This window comes from Pieris rapae, chromosome 7, assembly GCF_905147795.1.
Source record: "Pieris rapae chromosome 7, ilPieRapa1.1, whole genome shotgun sequence".
Taxonomy (NCBI): domain Eukaryota; kingdom Metazoa; phylum Arthropoda; class Insecta; order Lepidoptera; family Pieridae; genus Pieris; species Pieris rapae.
The window spans coordinates 3,205,402-3,226,296 of NC_059515.1; the positions used below are offsets into that span (position 1 = coordinate 3,205,402).

At 34.3% G+C, this 20,895-nt stretch overlaps 3 protein-coding genes across 7 annotated transcripts; 2 read left to right on the forward strand and 1 right to left on the reverse strand.

Annotated features, from left to right (window-relative positions):
- Nucleotides 1–9: 9 nt before the first annotated feature.
- LOC110992691 (protein phosphatase Slingshot) lies at nucleotides 10–12,153 on the reverse strand. Of its 2 annotated transcripts, XM_022258611.2 has the most exons (8): nucleotides 11,740–12,153; nucleotides 11,271–11,329; nucleotides 7,040–7,211; nucleotides 6,738–6,901; nucleotides 5,606–5,671; nucleotides 4,669–4,863; nucleotides 2,384–2,653; nucleotides 10–2,121 (listed from the first exon to the last, which is right to left on the reverse strand). In XM_022258611.2, exons 1-8 carry the CDS (start codon nucleotides 11,791–11,793, stop codon nucleotides 204–206), a joined length of 2,898 nt encoding a protein of 965 aa, XP_022114303.2. In that variant the 5' UTR covers nucleotides 11,794–12,153; the 3' UTR covers nucleotides 10–203. The 2 variants fall into 2 exon arrangements, with proteins under 2 accessions (XP_022114303.2, XP_022114305.2); XM_022258613.2 differs by lacking the exons at nucleotides 11,271–11,329; nucleotides 11,740–12,153 and adding an exon at nucleotides 8,674–9,005.
- A 1,209-nt stretch (nucleotides 12,154–13,362) lies between these two features.
- LOC110992700 (serine/threonine-protein kinase PLK4) lies at nucleotides 13,363–16,201 on the forward strand. 4 transcript variants are annotated; one of them, XM_022258622.2, is made up of 4 exons: nucleotides 13,363–13,485; nucleotides 13,564–13,641; nucleotides 13,723–13,815; nucleotides 13,918–16,201. In XM_022258622.2, the coding sequence occupies exon 4, from the start codon at nucleotides 14,021–14,023 to the stop codon at nucleotides 16,028–16,030; it is 2,010 nt and encodes a 669-aa protein (XP_022114314.2). In that variant the 5' UTR covers nucleotides 13,363–13,485; nucleotides 13,564–13,641; nucleotides 13,723–13,815; nucleotides 13,918–14,020; the 3' UTR covers nucleotides 16,031–16,201. The 4 variants fall into 4 exon arrangements, with proteins under 4 accessions (XP_022114314.2, XP_045484841.1, XP_045484840.1 ...); XM_045628885.1 differs by having other exon boundaries at nucleotides 13,400–13,641; nucleotides 13,900–16,201; XM_045628884.1 differs by having other exon boundaries at nucleotides 13,400–13,641.
- Nucleotides 16,202–18,136: 1,935 nt separating this feature from the next.
- LOC110992727 (60S ribosomal protein L23a) lies at nucleotides 18,137–20,601 on the forward strand. Its single transcript, XM_022258656.2, has 5 exons — nucleotides 18,137–18,284; nucleotides 18,698–19,122; nucleotides 19,597–19,724; nucleotides 20,122–20,298; nucleotides 20,481–20,601. Exons 1-5 carry the CDS (start codon nucleotides 18,254–18,256, stop codon nucleotides 20,563–20,565), a joined length of 846 nt encoding a protein of 281 aa, XP_022114348.1. The 5' UTR covers nucleotides 18,137–18,253; the 3' UTR covers nucleotides 20,566–20,601.
- Nucleotides 20,602–20,895: the final 294 nt, after the last annotated feature.

The following is a 20,895-nucleotide window of genomic DNA, read 5'->3' on the forward strand; positions in this document are numbered from 1 at the left end:
ATATTCACGAAAGTTGCACATCATTTATATCAATTTTTACATTTTCTCTACAAACAAACAATATTAAGTTTAATATACAATTTTATGTGACAGACACAATACACCGTGATTTCATTTGTAAATAGTATAAAACTCTAGAAAGATAAAATTTCGAGTTTGGCAAGAATTATATTTATACAATAAATAAAATAAAACAATTATCTCTACATAGTATTGTACACAGGATTCGAACACCTAGCGTTCGATCGATTCAAGTTGAGCCTCGTCAACGGGTGCGTCTTCCCGTGCTGCGTCAGTTTCTTTGTTTGAGCTTTCGACAGAACGGTCGACACCACGAGGTCCGTGTAGTGCAGCGGGGCCAGCGCCAGCACCGTCGGCGCCACGGGCGGCCTCTCAGCGCCGCAGAACGAGCCGCGAACCGCCCGACCGCCCCCGCCCGACTCCGAGCGAGCGCGGGTCGGAGCGTCGTAACGGTCCACCAACACCCGGACCGACACGTCCTCGCCGCCGCGACCCCGCGACGCCGACCGTCGCGGCCGCTCGCTCTCGGAGCGCGCCTCGAATTCCTTCTTCAGGTTGCTGACTAAGCCCGCCGCACCCGAGACGGCTGGCGGAGGCGCGGGCGTGTCACGCGGCAGGTCTCCATGGGACGCGGCGGCTAGGCGACGGCGTCTCGGCCCGGACCGCAACCACGTGTCGGGCGGTGCCGAGGCCGACAGTCTTCCGCCCCAGGTCGCCGCAAGACTCCGCTCCTCGCCCGCCTCGGTAGACGCGATCTCCTTCAGTATGGCACACGTTTCGTTGAATTTGCGTTCGTTTTCCGAGATATCGACGGGCGGACGGGGCGGAGCGCCACGCCGACGCGGTTCCGTATGCTCGTCGATGATGCCGAGGTCGGAGGCGGGCTTCGGCGGCGCGGGCGAATCGGGCGGCTCCTTGGGCCGTTTGTCGTCTCTTGCGACCACCTGGGGGCGAGAGGAGCGCGTGTCGTAGGAGCCCCACGAGGAGTGCCGAGAGAGGTCGTGGGCCGCACTGTCGAAGGAGCTCCAAGAGCTCTGTCGACTCGGTGGCGGCGCGTCCTCGTCGACGGCTCTTCTCTCGTCACAGTCTAAACTTCGTTCGACCGAACCGTATATGACGTCATTCGGTTTTAATTTAATGTCCACAATACCACTATCACTCTTCACTATATTGTCACTGTCGCTAGGGTTCCCTAATTCTTCACTGTTCACCCACTGCGCTTCCCCCGGATCCCACGTGTGTATTCTATCATCTATTTGCGAATACTTTTGTCCTACGTTGCGTAAGGGAGACGATTGGAGTTTACTTGACTGATCCCCGATATTACTGCCTGAAATATTATCGGGGACGTTGTTAAAATTTAATCTCTGATTTCTACGGGGAGCATCCTTTTTATCCCCGGATGCGGCATTTTCGATTTCATTAACGATATGCTTAACTGAAAGAACTCCTTCTTCCTTTAGTCTAATGATTTGATTTGGAGAGACACTGTAGCTGCCACTAGCGCAAGGCATCAACATATGTCGGGTCTCTGACAAAGCGAGGTGTTCAAGGGACACCGAAGTCGGAGGAAGTAATTCTGACGCTAGTTTAGTGTCAGGAGACCAGGAACGCGGTCGTCCCGTATAAGAACCTGTCATAGCCAAAGCTAAAGGCGTGGGGTCTGTTATTTTGTTATCCATTTTCGATGCATTCTTTGGGGACTTAAGATTTGTTTCTGACTTAGACCTTTGCAACTTTTCTTTATTTTTCATGGCATCGAGAATACCTTGGTATGTCTCTAATTGGTTCAAGAAATTTGTGTTCGGTTTAATGCAGTTTCTTTTCGCTTTGACATATTTGAGAGCTTTATCGAAATGCCAATTGAAGGCCTTCATGGCATAAGCGATCACGACAGAGGCAGATCTGCTGATCCCCATTTTGCAATGAACGAGAACTTTTGATCCCTCATTTCTGGCTTTATTAATATATTTATAAGTATTATCCCAATGTTTTAAAAGGTCAGTCTTATCATCGTCATATACTCTTACATTTAGGTAATCAAACATGCCAGGGAAAAAATTGTCTATTTCTCTTGTTACATTTAAAATATGTCGAACTCTGAAAGAAAGAAAAAACATTTTACCACAATGTTGTATTAAACTTTATTTTTGAAATATCTTTTTAATTTTCATTGTATCTTAAATTGGTTGTATTTTATTTTTAATATAAGAATTTACATAATGACCTAGGTCTTATAAGCCTACTAGACCTAGAAAAATAACAACCTAAATAAAAAAATCCCCAAAAAAAAATGCCCTCTGACTGATCAGACTGACGGAAAACCAAATATCAATCAATTAGAAACTACAATAAATCTTACCCATTCCTCTGCAATTCCTCTAGATTGCTGGCATTCCATTCGGATCCCAAGTAGACGTGGTCAAATATTTCAGTGGGGGCATCCATTTGTCCTAGTATAGTCAGCATTTCCTGATCTATGAAAGATTTATATTCAGCTAAATCCATATCCAACTCATCCTCTAGGCGTCCGCGGATCGCTTTACTTGTAACCTCGTCCAAATCTACGCTCATCATAATTTCTTTTAGTGTGCACCTTATAACTCGCTCTGTTTCGTCTCTTTGTCGAGGTCTGAAAAAGTATAAATAGGACATAAGAAATGCATGCATAACACGACCTATACAGTGTCTACTAGTAAAAATCCCCGAAATAATACCAAAATGTCCGTGATGGATAACAGATTACAAATTTCTATCCCGTCGAGACACTTAGGTACTAGGGAATTATCAGACTATTATAAGTTATCAGTTTTTTTATAATTCTAACATGTATTTTAAGTCATTCTACAATATTATTTCAAAATTTTACAGTTGCAGTATATGGTATGGGAATTATTTGGCTTTAACTTTTATTGTAGGTACTCTATTCGTAATATTACCTGTGGAGTTATTAGTAATATTAAGTGGGTATTAAATGTAGTCTATAAAAGGGCAACACGTATGAAATCAATGCACGACGCGTCGTGAAATAATTAATATTATAATAATTGCATTCTATAAATTTTGTTGCGTAGATTTCTGGCATCCCCAGAGTTATAATATATGTGAATTAACGTTTCGATAACATTATTTAAAGAATTTCAAAATGTTAACACAAATGAATCGTAGGACATTAATAGATTTATCGTTCGTGTAGGATTTTAGAATCCAAACTGTGCACATACTTGTAAAACATTACTTTAATGTTAATCTTTTTTATTATATGTATATATGAGGCAAATTCTGTGTATCGTGATATGTTTAGCTGACCCTGGCAAATTAGACATTTTATTTTTAACACAATCTAAAGTTAACCTTAAAGGTAAACTTAATAATGAAATAAAATCAAAATTTTGGCGTTCGTGCCACAAAATTAGTAATCGTCGCGGTATTCGAAAGAGGAACAAATATCCAACACCAAATTATTAATGACACGTTCAATCTATTTTTGTATATACTATGAATATCAATTTGATATAGGTTACAAATTGACGCAAGTGCCACTCTCAGATAATTCAAAATTGTTTCGTTGAGCATTTTGCACGCAGCAAATGTGTTTAATTAGCGTATTTACCAACGTCCGATCCTTTCCGAGGTCGAGAAATGAGGTCTAGGTACCGTAACGGTTTTATATCGTAACAAGATTTATATCCAAACAAAATTGCTGAGTTAACATAATGTATGTGATTACTAATAATTACCTGATTCGCGAAAAATACAAATTACGCCATTCTAATTGAAAACTCTAACGGTAGATTAATCGAATTCATATGTATCTATGTATATCTAAAGAATGACGCAAGTCGCAGGAAATTTAACGCTCCAACATCAACAGGTTTAGGAAAGCATTGGGCACTGGAAAACCTTCTTAAGCCTGCGATTATATTTATAGAACTCATTTAGCTGCCTGGTGCCTACTGTTATTCTTAATGAACAACTTTGTTTGAATATCAGGGGAAAGAAACTCGCCTTGGTATTTGGAGAAGTCCAACCATCAGTTTGTATTAAATAACAAAATTGTACAGTCCACATGTGCTGTGCAAGACATAATAATTATTAGAAACAAAACAACGCGCCGATATTAACAACGAGGATGTCAATAAGGAAACGTGTTAATTTACGTAATTACGTATTTGTATAATTAGAATAAAGCAAAGATAACTCGAACAACAAATAATCACGCTCGCTAAAAATATTCGTATAAAAAACTATCGCAAGTAAATTATACGATTAAGCTTAGTGTCAGGACCAGTATAGCAGTTAGATTGGCTGTTTTATGATATAATCCATGTCTTATTGTTGAGGTCCTAGGTTCAATTCCTCCATAACGACAAAAAACCAAGAAAAACAATGTGTATGTTTTTGTTTAGGGATTTAAAGTTTAAACAAACAGTTGCGTTTTTAAATGTTTCCAAAAGGTGATTTTTTATAATTACTAAGCAACTAAGACATCATGTCCCAAGGAGCAAATTGGGTTGGTTTGTTGAATATTTTTACTGGAACAGGATAAGACTACACATACATAAAGTACTTGTCGCATAGTACATCGCGAAATTTTTCAATTACGCAGTTCATTTTATACTTTGCCTTTGTTAAGCCGATACTCACTTATGTCGAAGAGAGTCAGGTGAGGGCGGTCGGCGGGATTCAATACAATCCATGGCGTGCCATTCATTAAGGCATGAGCGGTCCGAATCTATATGGCCTTCATAATACGAACACCATGCGTGAGATGTCCCGCCCGCGAAATGGTTCAACTCCCGCGCCCTGCCGCTCGCCCTGTGGAGAGTCTGTAGAGCCGACCTGAAAATGACCGGCTCACTCAGATGCTGTGACAATATTATTCAAAATAAATAATTAAGGAAACTGATCAGAAATATTATTTCTGATAGGCTGAACAAATTGTAGGTTGTATACGTTTTTTTATTTATTTAAACGCTATCACAATTTTTCATAGGATTTTGGGAATGGATCGTATATATTAAGCATAGATGACTTCAGCGACGCTATGACTATAAGTGCGAATGTGTATACTGATGGAACACTATAAAGATAAGGAAACAAGATTTCAGTTGAAAAACAATCAGTATAAACCTGGTGTATTGCCAAGCTTTTTCTGATTCATTCCATTAACGCTCAAGCTTTTCCTAGAAGCATTCTTGCATTTATTCAATTAATTTTTCAACTTTACTATGAAACAAAGTTCAATTTATTTTCATGATGGATAATGAAATACTTTTTACCAATATCAAGTCATTTAGACGATATAGCGAATTATCGGTTTACAGAAACATCGTCTGTTTGTATGGTGAGTATTACCCAACTGGTACAGGGTTATACAAAATGCTGCTTTCGTAAACATAGGTTACTTGTTTTACTCTGGTAACTAAAAATTAATTTCGGTAACCTGCTCGTAATCTGAATGTTTAAGCATTCGCTGAAGGGAAGCAAATTATTACTGCAAATAATGTGCACAAACGACTACAAATAAATTGCATTCAATGTCAACAATACTATGACAAAAAATTATACATAGAGTACATACCACATGGCTTGAACAGACACCGGTTTGAATATATGTTGTCGATTGCACACACACACACTAAACCCGCTGTGGACAATGAATCTTCAATTAGTTATTGTTCCTTTCAAACAGGGTTGACAGATGGCAAAAAAAAACAATTTAAACATTAGAAGAAAAAAATTCAAACACTCGCTAACCCTACTTGGATACAAACACCGAAATTGATTTTTGTTTTATGCGCCATCGATTTGCGATCGCATACATCGCATGCTCAAATAATTTAAGCAAATTTACAAATAATGCACGAGACCCACAAATTAGTTCTAAATAACGCGTTACCTAGATTACATTTAGAACAAGTAACGTTGAACTCATTGTTGCGTTTTGTTACAATTGTTTTCAAGTTTGAGTCATGACCTAGTTTTAAAAAGGCATCATTATCCTTTAATGGTCACACAATTTTCTTCCATTGAATGACCTGACGCTAACATCCTGGTCGAATCTAAAAAAATATCTATCGAGGATAAATTATTACTACTTTAGTTCAATTAAATTATAATATACCAGGGTATTGCGTTTATTACGTTTTATGTACAATATATTTGCATTCTATTCCATCTGAATAAACCAAAGGCTAAACATAATGTTCCTTTAAGCAGGTGCATCGAATCGGTAAGGTTCAGACGATTCACATAATGGATGTTGAAAGGTCAGACTAAGTTAATGTCTTAAACCAAGGGCGTTCCTATCACTTACATTCACATTACCGGATTATATCCGAATAAACACATTTTGACCAAACAGTAAATTATTAATATAAATTTGCAAGTGGATTATTAAATCAAGCTCATAACCCACGCATTCAGGTGTCCTCGAAGAGAATAGTACATTCTACAATTGTAAGTTGAGTGATCTAAGTAGAAATATCTTAAACACAATGAACGGTCAAGGTCGGTTGCTCGTTTTATATTTTGTAGGTCGGACAAAAAACGTTATTATTCACTTTATATTGCAAAACTGTTGCAAATATTTTATTTTATTTTCACTGTAAATCATAGTAATCGGCCATTGTATTTTTGACATAATTATATGGTTAACATTTGCCTATGACGAATAAATAATTATAGAAATTAAATAATGTAAATGTACTTGCCCATCGCCATCTAATTTGATAGATGTATCGGCGAGCACTCGCAGCACAAGGCCTACAGTCGTGCCCTCATTACAGTCGATGCCCAGTAGGGCGGCCTCATCTTGCCGGCACACCACTACCAGGTAGCGCGTTCGACCGGCGTGAGCGCTCTCCAATTTCACCGCCTAGTATCAATATCAACAATGTTTATTAAAACAAGATTATTCTAGTCACACAACATTGACCCTTTCAAGCTTATAAACTATTTAATATCCAATCCGTAGGATCGACCAACTTAAGAGAAACAACATACAAATAATTACCATTTTGAGCGTCTCCTCCGGGCGCACCAAGTAAAACATGGACTGTAGGTGGTGATGTATGTCGGGCTGCGGCTGGACACGGGTCGGAGATCGCCGCCGGTCAGCGCAACCGTTCTCTGCGCTACCCAGCACCAGTGCCGCGCCCTTGTTCGCAAAGTAGCACTCATTGAGACTAGAAAAACATTAGGCAAAGTTTAGCCCTTTACTTAGTAAGCTGCGAACGCGAAGAAATTTTCATATTTTTTAGCTAAAACCTGCTTTTAATGATGAAGTAAATGGCGATATGCGAAATTAATGTCTCGCGATAACTGTCAGATTTTGTAAATTTTAATCGCAAACTGTATGAATGACGCCATTTTTAACTTGTTGTCGCAATCGGTATTGGCGTAGCAATTACCTCCCTTTCACCAGTGTCGAGTTCAGTTCTAGGGAACAGACAAAACGAGGCTCGGCTCGTTTGCGGAGCCGACAGACGACGCGCTGGCTGGCCCTTGAGCCGTGAGTTTGACGTAACACTTATTTAGTCATGATTACGATTAGTCACTCATTTCGATCGAACATTTATTTAGTTCAGTAATTTTGTGCACAGTGATGAGTCGATTTCTTAAAACGTTTTTGTTGTTATAATTTCGTAGTGTCAAAATATAATTAAATGGCCCCACACCATATGCGATCCAGTAGTATGATTATTCTCTAATACGACGGTGTTTAAATGTTTAGGTGTCATTTCCATTATAGCAGCAAGGGCGGGTGCTCTCAAGGTTTGATAAAAATAGAGTAGCGGCCCGTTGCCAAAGAAGCGTTGCGCGACCATACATGCGCGTACGCAGCATGTGTGTTGCTTCTCTGATCTTTACCACATATGGATAACGATGCGGTACCTACTATAATTGCAATACGAGAAGGTTTACATTTTTATTTACCTACCTAAACGTAAAATTTGACTAAAGATAAGACAATAATTTAAAAAGTACTTAATCGCTTCGTATTTGTTTATCTACCTCGTTATCGTCAACGATGTACTCGCTCAATTAGTGGACATTAGGACTTAAATGTTACGTTGATAGCAATGTTTTTCGTTTTACTAAAGAATTTGATATATTTATATGAGCAGAGCAAAGAAAAGATTTTAAATGTGTTATGATAGTAATACCACATCACAGACAAGTAAAGTTAGGTAATTGGTTCTCTAAACATAACAATTTCTTTGTTAAAGCCTACACGTGTTTATGAAATGATAACCAGTAAGGTCAGCAAATATATTTGCTTTTTTGAACTTAGACTAATGTTGTTACCTACTTCAGCAAAAAAAAAGTATTTATTAATCCTAATTAAATTCATGTATGTTTCATTCATCAATCAATCATAAAATATACAAATGTACCTATTAAAAAAAATACACAACCGACATCAATCAAGATGGTAATTTGACTCTAAAAGTACATTTAATTACTAAACGAATTCATAATTATATAAAAATACAATTCTTATGAAACGCCCCTTCAAAGTACTAATGCGTTAAATTAATATATAGTACTAGTATTTTATAGTGTACTAAATATTTACAAACAACGGAGGTCACTGTTGTCAGTTTGTAAACAAACGCCAATAGATTTAACGAAAATCACCTTTACCTAAATGCAACCATGATGGAGACAAAGGAGCACTGTATTTTCACAATATTTTCAAAACACAAAAATATGGCACAAATATTTTATAGCACAAAAGCGTAATGGATGATTTCGCGACGTCGCATCGGATATAGTATGAGTTATGGCGCGAGCGCACGACCGGTGCGCGCCTTACCGTGCACCATCCGCTTCAAAAGCTCAACAACAATACATTGCAAGGCGCTAACGCAGACATTACGCCGTGAACGGCCATGCGTTGTCAGACGTCACGGCTTTCCTCTGAAGTCTAAACCGAGCGTGTATTGGCAGCGTAAATATAGAAACACGACGCAAAACAGGAACAAGGAGTTGGGATGCGCTACACGCAACACTCGTGCCTCAGCAGACTACTTTTTAATCTTGCCGTTTGCGATAGGTATTAATAATGATATCATAATAATAATATAATAATGATTCATTAGGAACAATTTATACTTTCTGTTTATACACAGTACTTTTATTCTAATTAATAAATGACGTTATTAACCTGATATGTTATCAAGAACTTTCTAAATAAATAGAAAAGTCCTCCATTCCTGCTTGTATTTTATATATATAAATAATTATTTATAAAAGTTTATAATATTAACATATATCTAGTATAATATCTATTTAGCTACTAGTACAAAAATCCTATTTTTTAAGAGTTGTATTGAAATTATGTTTTAGTATTAATTCGAAAAACACTACCTATATGTGTAACTGGTTAACTGTCTATTAGTGATCAGACATTTAGCATAAGAATCAGAGTCGAGACTTAGAAAGAACGCTAAGCATAAGTCACAGTTCGTACTACAAATACTGGGTAATGTAAAATTAAAAGCATTTAATATAAGTACATTTCTTTTTTGATGTTCATAAGTGAACATTGTGTTACCTATATGAAAAAAATATTTTGAATTTAAACATAAAATAGTTAAGTGTGACGTTTGAATTTTTTTTTATATTAAAGTTTTAGTCTACTTGTAGTTGGCATATAGCAAAAAATTCCACAGTCATCTGGAAGACAGAAATGCTGGGTATTTTGGGTGGCCAAATTAAACCACCAACAAATAAAACCAAATTTAATCACTGTTGTTGTAAAGTTGACTAATTGTGACAGTGTTCTTGTAAACTATTCTCAACTCTTCCTAAATCTTGATAGCTTAAAAATGTTGTATATTTAGCTTTAAGATTCCTTATGCGTACTTTAGCTGTTGAATTGGGCCCCTACGGAGTTCTTCGAAATGGATACAAACTACAAATATATCTATGCCTAGGCAGGCACTCATTAATAATATGGACGCCCGTTAGATGCTGCAGTCCCTTTATTGGACCATTAAAAAAAGGCCAAAACAAATGAATGTTGCCCATTTTTGATGCTTTGTGTAGTAGTATGAAATAGGATAACATTAACAGGTCCTGTAGTGCAAACTCAAGAAGGCGGATGGCCTCGACATTCACGTCATGAAAGTGAAGTATGTAGTTACACTATGAGAACAAACATTATGTATTTTCTAAATAAATTCAACTTTTAAGGCAATATAAAGATATTGACATGTAACACCTATTCTATTGTTTTCATTATCATCTGTAGCGAATTATTAAATACGTAATGATTATGCAGTGGCGGTTCGATTCTACATGTGTCTCGGCTTCTTGTTTTATATACATATATAAATACTGTCAGTTTATTCACGATGTTTTGCCTAATCGTAAAATATTAATTGCTTAAATAGAAAACCTGTTGGTGAACAGTCTAAATTTAAATACATATGAAGATATAAAAGATGGAAAGTTCCATGCTTACACAATTAGGCCAATTTTTAAAAAATAAAAGATATATGTATGACTATGATGATGATAAAAATCTTGTTAATATAACAGAATATTCAAATTCATTGACACTTAGCTTCTAATATCAAAGCAAGTATCTAAGCTAATTTAGATTTACTTGAATAAAATAATTGTTGTACATATTTAAGTTGTAACAAAGTTAACTAGGATAATAATAACACAAAATAAACACAACTTCTGATGAAATTATAATCACGTAAATATATAATTGTCATGCCTCATTGGTAATTTCAATTCACACTCCATACATTTTATTTTGTAGCAATTATGAGTGATAATAATAATATACTCCGGGAGCACTCAGTCAAGGTAGCTAACCTATATTGAGACTGGCATGGCATACATGCACTTCTGTGTGATAAAATGCACTTCTTATTCATATGTTAACCAACCAAGGGTTTTAATTTAAGATCAGATCTACAGTTAAATATACTCATTCTTGTAGTTAAACAACAAGTTTAAGAACTATACAACTACTAATGTGAATACAGAGCTCATCATTAAATTAGTGAAGCAAAAAAAGCTTATTATAGGCTTATTCAACTATAAATAGTACATATTTTGAAGCGCAATCTAGTTTTGGAACAATAATAGTAAAACATTATTAATAATATTGAATTTAATTCGTAATACAATTCTTTGTTTATGGGACATGAATCAGATTTAAATAACAGAACGTTAATGAATTAAAAATTTAACTTAAGGATCATGTTTTAAAGACTTACCTTTTACTAGTTCGATTTGTGGCATCTTCATCAACTTCACTAGATTTTTCTTCTTCATCCTAAAATGAAAAGTAAATCTTTTGCTCAGATTGATAATTCAAAAACAAATACTAAATCTAAATTAAACTTAATAATTTCAAGTTAATAAGGTATAAATTGACAGAGATTAAGCGGGGTTAAGCCTATTATAAACAAAAAAAAATTGTACCAAATTATAAATAACATTTATTATTAACTATTACTTTACAAATGAAAAGATGAAAAGGTATAATATAACATCAGTATAATAAATATTTAGGGGTTTCCATTATGTACCTAAAATGGGATGATACTCAAATGTCAACATTATAAAATAAAATGATTCTGATAAGAATACCAATATGAAATGGTTATCAATAAATATTAACTTTATAAATAAAATGATTACATATAAATATACTCAATTAAGTAGTTTATTGGTTGAACTCACCGTTTTTTTAGGCGTTTGGACACTTGGAGTACGACGAATTGTTACCAATGCCATACCACACAAGTCCTAACCAATCATTATTAAAGTAATACACAATCACGAACATAAAGCGATCCCATAAAACTTATCATTAATCTAGCAATGAATCACTTTAAAACTGAAAACCAAGAGAAGAATAACCGTAATCGAAAAATTTATATTCATCCATAACACAATACCAATAAGTATAGCACCAATAACTTTTTTAAACTTTTTTCACAGGACGATTGTTATAATCACTTTAAGTTTTAACAAATCATTACGAAAATTTGTAACGTTAGCTATGAAATAAATTTATAGATACAAAAAGTAACACATAATACCTAATTAGTACTTGTAGGTACCAACCGAGCAAGTTAATAGAAAGAAACAATCAAAACCAACCAAAAGCCAAAGACGAAAGAACTACTACTAACCACAGACACACACAACAATTGCCAAATGCGACTCAGGTGTCAAGTGTTCAATTAAGTAAGTTTAAGTCTTAAATTTTTTTTATTAGCAATTATCATTTCGTTAAGGTTCGTTCGCAAAGTTTCCTTAAGTAACGTCGAGTCATAAAAATTCGCTTATATTACAAAGTAGTTTTATAGAATTCTTTTTACAATGAGCACAACTTGAAGCAACGACAAAATCACAGTCTTGGTAAAACACCGTGGGGAAGAATTAAGAAAACAAGTTAGTAGGAGAGCCCGTGGGAGGTCGTCCTTCACCGATCTGATAACCAGATCTGATAAGTTAGCAGATCGATGGAGTCACCTGTTTGCCAGGTAGTTATACACTGAAATGAATAGGCAAGCATACCTAGGCATATTCTGTGTATCAAAAACTATCAGTCAAATAAATTTCATTTGGTTATCAAAAGGATGAAGGTGATGAAAAAAATCGATAAAAGTTAATTTAATTAAAAATAGCCAGTACCACTTTTCGTTAAGCAAGCAATTATAGGCATATTTGTTTATAAAAAATATTTAATAAAAAATACGTCTCATCTGGTTATCAGATCGGTGAAGGACGACCTCCCACGGGCTCTTAGACCAAGTGGAAAGTTAGAATACCTTGTGAAATTAAATGCAGGAAAATAATTTCGATTTAGTGACCAAAAATAAAAATTGGCTTAAAGGTCTCGTTTCCAGGCTATAAAATTAATTTAAAAAAATGCATAGTCTTGGGGGACCATGACATGAGACTTTACGACAGGCGTGATCCACTAAATGTATACCATTTTTATGTACTCTATGAATTATTTTTGTATACAAAATAAGTTATAAGGCCTATGTTCCTATCGAGAAATCTTGTACAAAAGCTGGTCTGGCTGGCTGGATCAAGCCCCCAGACATTAAGTATATTAATACCAAGTATACTTTTAAATATTAGTATATAGTATTCAAAGCCATGTTCAAGTAATCGGAAAGATATTATATTCATACTATTGTGTTTCTTTTAAAACAAATATAAATATAATTTAGTTAAATGACTGAACTTAGCGACCTTTACTTATAATTTTAGTAGAAAGTGGCCTTAAAATACTAATTGCCAATTGGCATAGTCTTTCATACTTTCATAGACACATAGTCTGTGGTATTTTGTTGCTATAAAATTATAAATATTTACTCAGCTTCTTTTCATATAAAATAATAATTTTCGTGTTGACGACATATTATATAATTAAAGAAAATTACGTAATATAGAATACCATTTAAATAGGTAACTAATCAAATGATTTGTTGCTGGGCGAGAAAATTTTCTAATCTAGATAAAAATTGTGTTATGACATCATTACAGTTATACAAACATCTATTACGCCAATGTGAGAAATTGCCTCCGGACGCTTGTAAATATTATAAATTCGCTGTAAAACAGGTTAAGTTTATGTAAAAAGCTAACCCATACTACTAAGATATACGATTATTTGTAACTAACGTGAACAGTTTTTTCTTGTAGAGTTATAAACAACATAAGACAGAATCTGATCCAGAAAGGTTAAGAGAAATTATCACTAAGAGTAAGGAAGATGCAAATTGGATAATAAACAAGGTAACTCTAAAACATTAATTTATATAATCCTTATGTTTTAATTATGTATGATGCTATCCATTTATTTATCATAGAATTAAATAGAAATCCTTATTTTTTCAGTACACAAAGTAATAATGGGGCTAAGTAGCTGTTTTTTCTTTTTACTGCTAAAGAACAGTAAATATTTATTTAGAAGTTACATTCTCATTATATTATAACCAATATGTTTGGGGAGAAAATAGAAGACTATGAAATTTTAGAACATCTTGGCAAAGGTGGGTTTGCACATGTATATAGAGCAAGATGCAGAAAAACAGGGTACTTTGTGGCTATCAAGATGATAGACAAAGCTTTAATGGCCAGAGCTGGTATGATAGAAAGAGTTAGACAAGAGGTCACAATACACTCTCGCTTAAAACACCCAGCAATCTTGGAGTTATATACATTCTTTGAAGATGCACATTATGTTTATTTAGTTTTAGAACTAGCTCACAATGGAGAACTAGCAAAGCACTTTAAATTAGGCACTCGAGGCCTTTCTGAGAAAGCAGCTGCTGATATTTTTAGACAAGTTGTGAGTGGAGTATTATATCTACATACTCATAACATTATACATAGAGACCTATCTCTTAACAACTTATTATTGACTAAAGATTTAAATGTTAAGATTGCTGATTTTGGTTTAGCTACTCAATTAAATGGCCCTGATGAAAAGCATGTTACAATGTGTGGTACCCCAAACTATATATCACCTGAAGTTGCATCTCGTGAGCTTCATGGCCTACCAGCAGATGTATGGGGCTTAGGATGTATGCTTTACACATTGTTGGTTGGAAGTCCACCATTTCATACACAACATGTTAAAACTACTCTCAACAAAGTCATCAATGCTGATTATAAAATTCCTAGCGAATTGTCATTTCAAGCTCAGGATATCTTACAGAAATTATTGTGTAAAGATCCATCACAAAGAATTACATTAAAATGTATAATGGAACATCCTTTTATTAATAATTTTTTTAATGCAACGGGAGCATCTAAGCAAGACCTATCTAAAGACTCCGGATTTCTTACTACTTTACACAGCACTCAGCACAGTAACAAATTAAGTTCTACCAGGAAGAATAATTCTGATTATTTAAGTAATAATATTATAAACCATTTTCATTTGCCTTCAGAGAATGCAAATTATAATAACCATCTGGAGCCTAAACAAAATGTGAATAATATACATCACTTAGGAGAGCATACTGATAATAATTATATTTCTAGTGGTAGTGGGTCTTATAGAATATTTCCTACAAATAACCAAATTGACCATCAGAGTGTTGAAAATTTTCTGCCAAACTCTAACACTAATATTCGGAGCATTACTGAAGATGTTAAAAGACTTGGTATAAATAAGAAACCTGAAGTATTATTGTTAAATGATGACAACAAGGAGAACCTACAAAAACTATGTGTTAGTAATTCAAATACTATTGGGGTACCACCTTTATGTGCTGACCGCTTACCAATTATATCACACAAGACAAGAAATGCTATTCTCAAGATAGAACCTACTGGGGTTAGTGTGGAATTTATTAAAAAGAAGGGTAGAGATAGAGAAGAGAAAATTGTAGAAATCTGCAATATATCCAAAGATGGTATGAAGATTATAATATCTACACCAGAGAAGGGAGTAGAATTATCAAATAAATCTGAACAAAAACCAGATGAAATTTTTTCCTACCACAATTTACCTCAAAAACATTGGAAAAAATATTTATATGCTGCCCGCTTTGTTGATCTTGTTAAGGCTAAAACACCTAAAATAACCTTATATTCATCATTGGCTAAATGTCAGCTTATGGAAAATGGAACTGATATTGAAATGTTTTTTTACAATGGTGAAAAAATTACATACACTTCAGCTGAAGGTTTAAAAGTCATTGATAGACAATTAAGAACACACAATAATGCTAATACACCAGATATAAAGTATTTATATGATCATTACGAAGAATGTTCAAATAGAATGAAAAAAATTGAAACTGCTTTATCTGGTATTTCAGATGAATGTTATCCTTTAATTATTGGCAAAAGACCAGTACAACAAATATCACATTCAGAAACTGTAGCACCACATAATAATGTTAATAGGAATATTAATACTCCACTTTTGAATTATGGTTCTTTTCATCGTGCCACCCCATGTTCTAGTCAAGCCCATAGTGATAAACAAAACTTTTAGCTAAAACAGGCAAAAAAGCAATCTTGAATTAAATAATTACCCTATTTTTTAACAATATTATTAGTATTTATTATAAAAACAGTATTATTACTGCTCGTGTATAAGTCATGATTTAATAAACTTGTTCAAATATAGCTTCTAGTATGTAATTATAGTGCCCAGTAAATACCAGTTGATTTTTTTTTTCAAATTTAATCATGCCACTTACTTAATTTAAGAATAAATTAAATTACGAATTAAATAAAATTGAAAAATTTCTCATTAGTAATATATAAATTTGGCGAAATCCTGCTTTTGAATTAAATGTGCAGTAAGCATTCTTTTTATGAAAGTTATTAGTTTCAGTAATATTTATATCGTCTAGCGCCCAAGCAACACTTGCCACGTGAGGTGACCATATTTTCCATTGTAGGAAAAAACCTATGAACGATTTATGGACATTAAGATGACCAACATATCTGAATCACTATTCAAACTTCTAGTAAGATTGGTACTGAAATAAAAATTATTTTATACCATATCGTCGCTGTAGAGTGATAACCGTACGACGTTAATCCAGAGAACCAAACGTTGCATAAAACGAAAAAAAATGTTTAATTTCATCAATGTTCGTTAAAATATTATGTGCTTGTGTCCATAGTTTTGGATGGTAAAAAGGACTTTTTTATTAATAACATAAATACGTCCTTACATCACTAAATTTAGATTATACCAGTGAATCACATAAGAGTGTAAGAATAAAAAATAAATGTTTTTTTACATACGAAGTTATCATTTTAAGTGACAATATAGAAACATATTTCATTATACCTACCAATGTTTTCAGAACGATTTTGATTCCTTTTTCCCCTTATGTAATTATGCTATATTTTTTGTAAATTTAATGCGTTTTCAATCATTAATGTTATGTCGCGATTAGTTTTCTCCTTTTTTTTATTATGCATAAATTGTAAGTAATTAAAACAGCGAATGACTTGGGTAATGGGTCGATACTCGATAACGATTCTTTGTCTAGGCCAGACCGCCAGAGTTTCCCAAATTTTTTTTGGTGTCGTAGACCCCTTGCCATGTTTTTCCGTGTTGGGTAGCCCCCCTCCTTACCTGATATTGATTTCCTATAAATTTCTATCTGTAGTGAAGTTTAGTGTTAAAAACTTAAAGTAAAAACACATGTTATTTTTATACATTTATTTATTTAATTTAAATTTTTGATGTGATTTTAATGGCCGATTTCTGGCGTGGCGACGCATGCCGTGGCGACGCATCGCCACGCTATATGATATACAGTCTAAATGCAGTAGTAAATTTCACATTAAAAATATTTAATGAAAATAATGTTTATTCAGTCATCGTTATCTGGAAAAAAATCGTAATATTTTATTTTATCATTATGACATTATGACATATCACAATCTATTATTTTCTGCATATTACTTTTACAAAATAATGTCGATGTTTCACATCTGCCAGGCGTCCCGTGACAGCTCTAATTTTTTTCTTTTAGAATTTTAAATTCAAATATATTTTTATTTCTGCCATTGATCACTCTGTCATACAAATATTCTCAGCATTAGCCAGTCAGTTTATTACAAAGGCTTCGGAGTTCGGCTAAATGTCTGTCTCTTGTCAGGCCGATAGTTCGGAGCTGTTTAATGTTTATAAAAAATGCTGGCGGCTGGGGTGTTAATTGACAGCAAGACGTTAGGGTGTTAACGAAAAGTATATTATTAATCTGTCAAACCAAAAATTCCATAGTCTATTCTTATCATTGTTCTCATTTATTTTATAAGTATTTAGTCTATAAACTGATCTGCCTGCAGCCTATGGTTTGCCGTTTGGTGTTACTATTAGCTACAAATTTTAATAATCAAAAAGGGAAAAATAAACAGGGAGAGTAGAAAACTTTGCATTATTTTTTTTCGCAATTAAATTAGTTAAGTGGTTTCATATTAATAAATTGCAATATGTCATCAAGTTAAAATTAAAATATAAAAACACTTTCTATAGCTCTAAATTAAAACAAAATAGCTTATGTAATAAATACAATTTAAATAGCCTAGGTAAGGAAGTTATATTCATGAAGTTTTAATTTGAAAAACTGCAACCCTACTTTTGAGAAATATTAAAAAATAAAATACAAAAATGATCCCAACTAGTATTGCCAGGGTTAGTGGTACTTCTTGATTTTCGATATGTTCACACCGACTCCATCTTTTTGTCACGATGCCTCCTAAGAAGCAACCAGAGAAATCAGGTGTGTTTTCCATTTTGTTTAAAATATTATCGTAATTTATATTATTGTAACTTTGGTTATACATAAAGCCATTAAAATTAAGAACCGATGTAAAAAAATATGTTTAGCAGTGTTAAATCTCTGATTTTTCTCGTAAACAACATCACTGACGTTTTGACTGCACGCCACGCGGTTCATGCTTCAATTTTTATTGTGTTTTAACATTTTATTGTTTAATCAATAACAGTCCGAATGAATTAATACAGTCAAATGGTACATCCGATGCATCTTAATGTAAGCAGCTTTAATATTAATATATTTTTGTTTTAAGGTTAGGTTAGTGTGCATTCAATATTGACCTAATGTGTATTAATATCTTGTAATATAGGTTACTTAGGAGTACATATATTTGTTAATAACCTCTTCTCATTCAGCGTCGAAGCCGGCTGAAAAAAAGCCAGCTTCAGCCAAGACTCCCGCTGCTGCACCTAAGGTAGCGACTGCATCTGCAAGTGCTCCCAAACCGGCTTCTTCTAAAACACCAGCTCCAGCACCCAAGGCTGCTGCTGCGAAATCGGCTCCAGCTGCATCTAAACCAGCGCCAGCCAAAGCTGCAGCTAAGCCTGCAGAAAAAAAGGCGTCCGTACCTTCTGCGAAACCTGGCTCTGCTAAGGCTGCAGCTTTAAAGACTAAGTCTAGTGCTAAACCCTCTGCAAAGAAAGCAGCAGCAACCTCTAAGCCTAAACCCAAGCCAGCAGCTGCTAAATTAAAGATCGCTCCTAAGCCCAAGAAGACTGGCATTAAAGGCCAAAAGAAAGTTGTAAAACCAGTGGTTAAGGCTCTTAAAGCTCAAAGAAAGGTAAGTCTTATATTTTTTATAATGTTCTAAATACCCTGGTTGTGTGGAAGTGTAATCAGTATTTAGTGATGTTTTTCCCTATTAGTGAGAATAGTAATGTTGAATTAGTCTAAAGTTATAACTTTTGAAACTTATCCATATTGTAGTGATGGCAATTAGGCATTTTGTGAACTTAGTTAAGTTACTGTTTAAAATTAATATAATCCAAAGAATCTTACTTTGTAATCTAAGGCCTCATGTAAATTGTACTGGTTTCTTTGCTTACATGCACATGCATGTTAAAAGCAAATACGCAATTGTTACATATTGTCTGATTTCAGAAATAATATCACCACCTTTCTCAATCCTAACCCAAGGTTATAATTCCTTAAATTCATACTATGGTATTATTTGTTAAAAAGTACTTTTTTTATGTATACTTTTTCATATATCATAAATTTAGAATATTTATTTAATTCTGTTTGTATGTTCCAGGTAGTCAAAGGAGAAAATGGAACGAGGATCAGGAAAATCCGCACATCTGTGCATTTCAGGAGGCCTAAGACTTATGAAGCTCCAAGACATCCTAAATATCCAAGGAAATCACTACCTAAAAGAAATCGGTAAGTTAATAACATGATTGAGAAATACGAAAAGATCCTGCACTGCTCATGAAGCACCAAGCATTTAATTTATAAATGATCCATATTACTTCTTGGTTGCTTTATTTTCACTATTTCTTTCTTCCATAACTTGACTAACTACTTACTAACTAGCAAACTTTTAATTGTAACTATTGGACGTCATATCAAGTCAAGCTACCAAATTAAAATTACCACAAGCCAGTGCTAATTCCTATCACTTACGCCTTATTAGCAGAGCACCTACATGAAACTTATTGGTAATATAAGTTAGTTAGTACTTTTCTTTTCTTTCTTCGAGAGTGCATCTTGCAATCAGTCTTCTGACTATGAACAGAGAAGTTGTAGGAGTTGGTACTTAGTTCTGGTTTTATTTCAGTATGGATGCCTATAACATCATAAAGTATCCGTTGACTTCTGAAGCTGCAATGAAAAAAATTGAAGACAATAATACCTTGGTATTTATTGTTCACACAAGCTCTAACAAACACCACATTAAGGCTGCAGTTAAGAAACTGTATGACATCAATGTTGCTAAAGTGAACACTTTAATCAGGTTTGTTTGAATATCTTTAATTTTTTATATAGTTTATTTTCAGTTGATATGATGAGATATTTAGTGGGAATCTCTTTGAAAAAGGATGAAAAAAGAAAATACACAGTTCTGACTATATTAACCACTTTCATTTAAAAGCATGAGGTGGAATCTTTGTATGCTTAACATGTGTATGCTTTCAGGCCCGATGGTAAGAAGAAGGCGTACGTCCGGCTAGCGCGAGACTACGACGCTTTAGATGTTGCCAACAAGATTGGAATCATATAAGCAAATTACATTATAAGAATACAAACAAAAATATCATTCCTGTGTTTTATTGCTTATCTTTGATATATATATAAATCTCCTGTCATGATGTTTGTTCACAATGAACTCCTAAACTACTTAACCGATTTTAAATTAAATTGGCACACCGTGAGCAGTCTGGTCCAACTTAACAGATAGGATAGCTTAGATCTTTAATTATAGTCGTTATTTTATTGCAAATATTTGTTTATTGTTTCAAACAATTCTAACAGATGGCGCTGTGTTAAGTTTTCCAATCGTTTCTTTGAATAGTTTTCTTCTATGTAATATAACAAATACCTTAGCCACAGC

Bases quoted from the DNA above. Each gene is read 5' to 3' on its own strand.
- LOC110992727 (XM_022258656.2), top strand. From the start codon at position 18,254: ATGCCTCCTAAGAAGCAACCAGAGAAATCAG. The intron at 18,285-18,697 runs GTGTGTTTTCCA...CTTCTCATTCAG, and splicing joins GAAGCAACCAGAGAAATCAG to CGTCGAAGCCGGCTGAAAAA. The intron at 19,725-20,121 runs GTAAGTTAATAA...GTTTTATTTCAG, and splicing joins TCACTACCTAAAAGAAATCG to TATGGATGCCTATAACATCA.
- LOC110992691 (XM_022258611.2), bottom strand. From the start codon at position 11,793: ATGGCATTGGTAACAATTCGTCGTACTCCAAGTGTCCAAACGCCTAAA. The intron at 7,212-11,270 runs GTAAGTCTTTAA...ATGTTTTTCTAG, and splicing joins ACAAATCGAACTAGTAAAAG to TCTCAATGAGTGCTACTTTG. The intron at 2,122-2,383 runs GTAAGATTTATT...TCTTTCTTTCAG, and splicing joins GAGGAATTGCAGAGGAATGG to AGTTCGACATATTTTAAATG.
- LOC110992700 (XM_022258622.2), top strand. From the start codon at position 14,021: ATGTTTGGGGAGAAAATAGAAGACTATGAAATTTTAGAACATCTTGGC.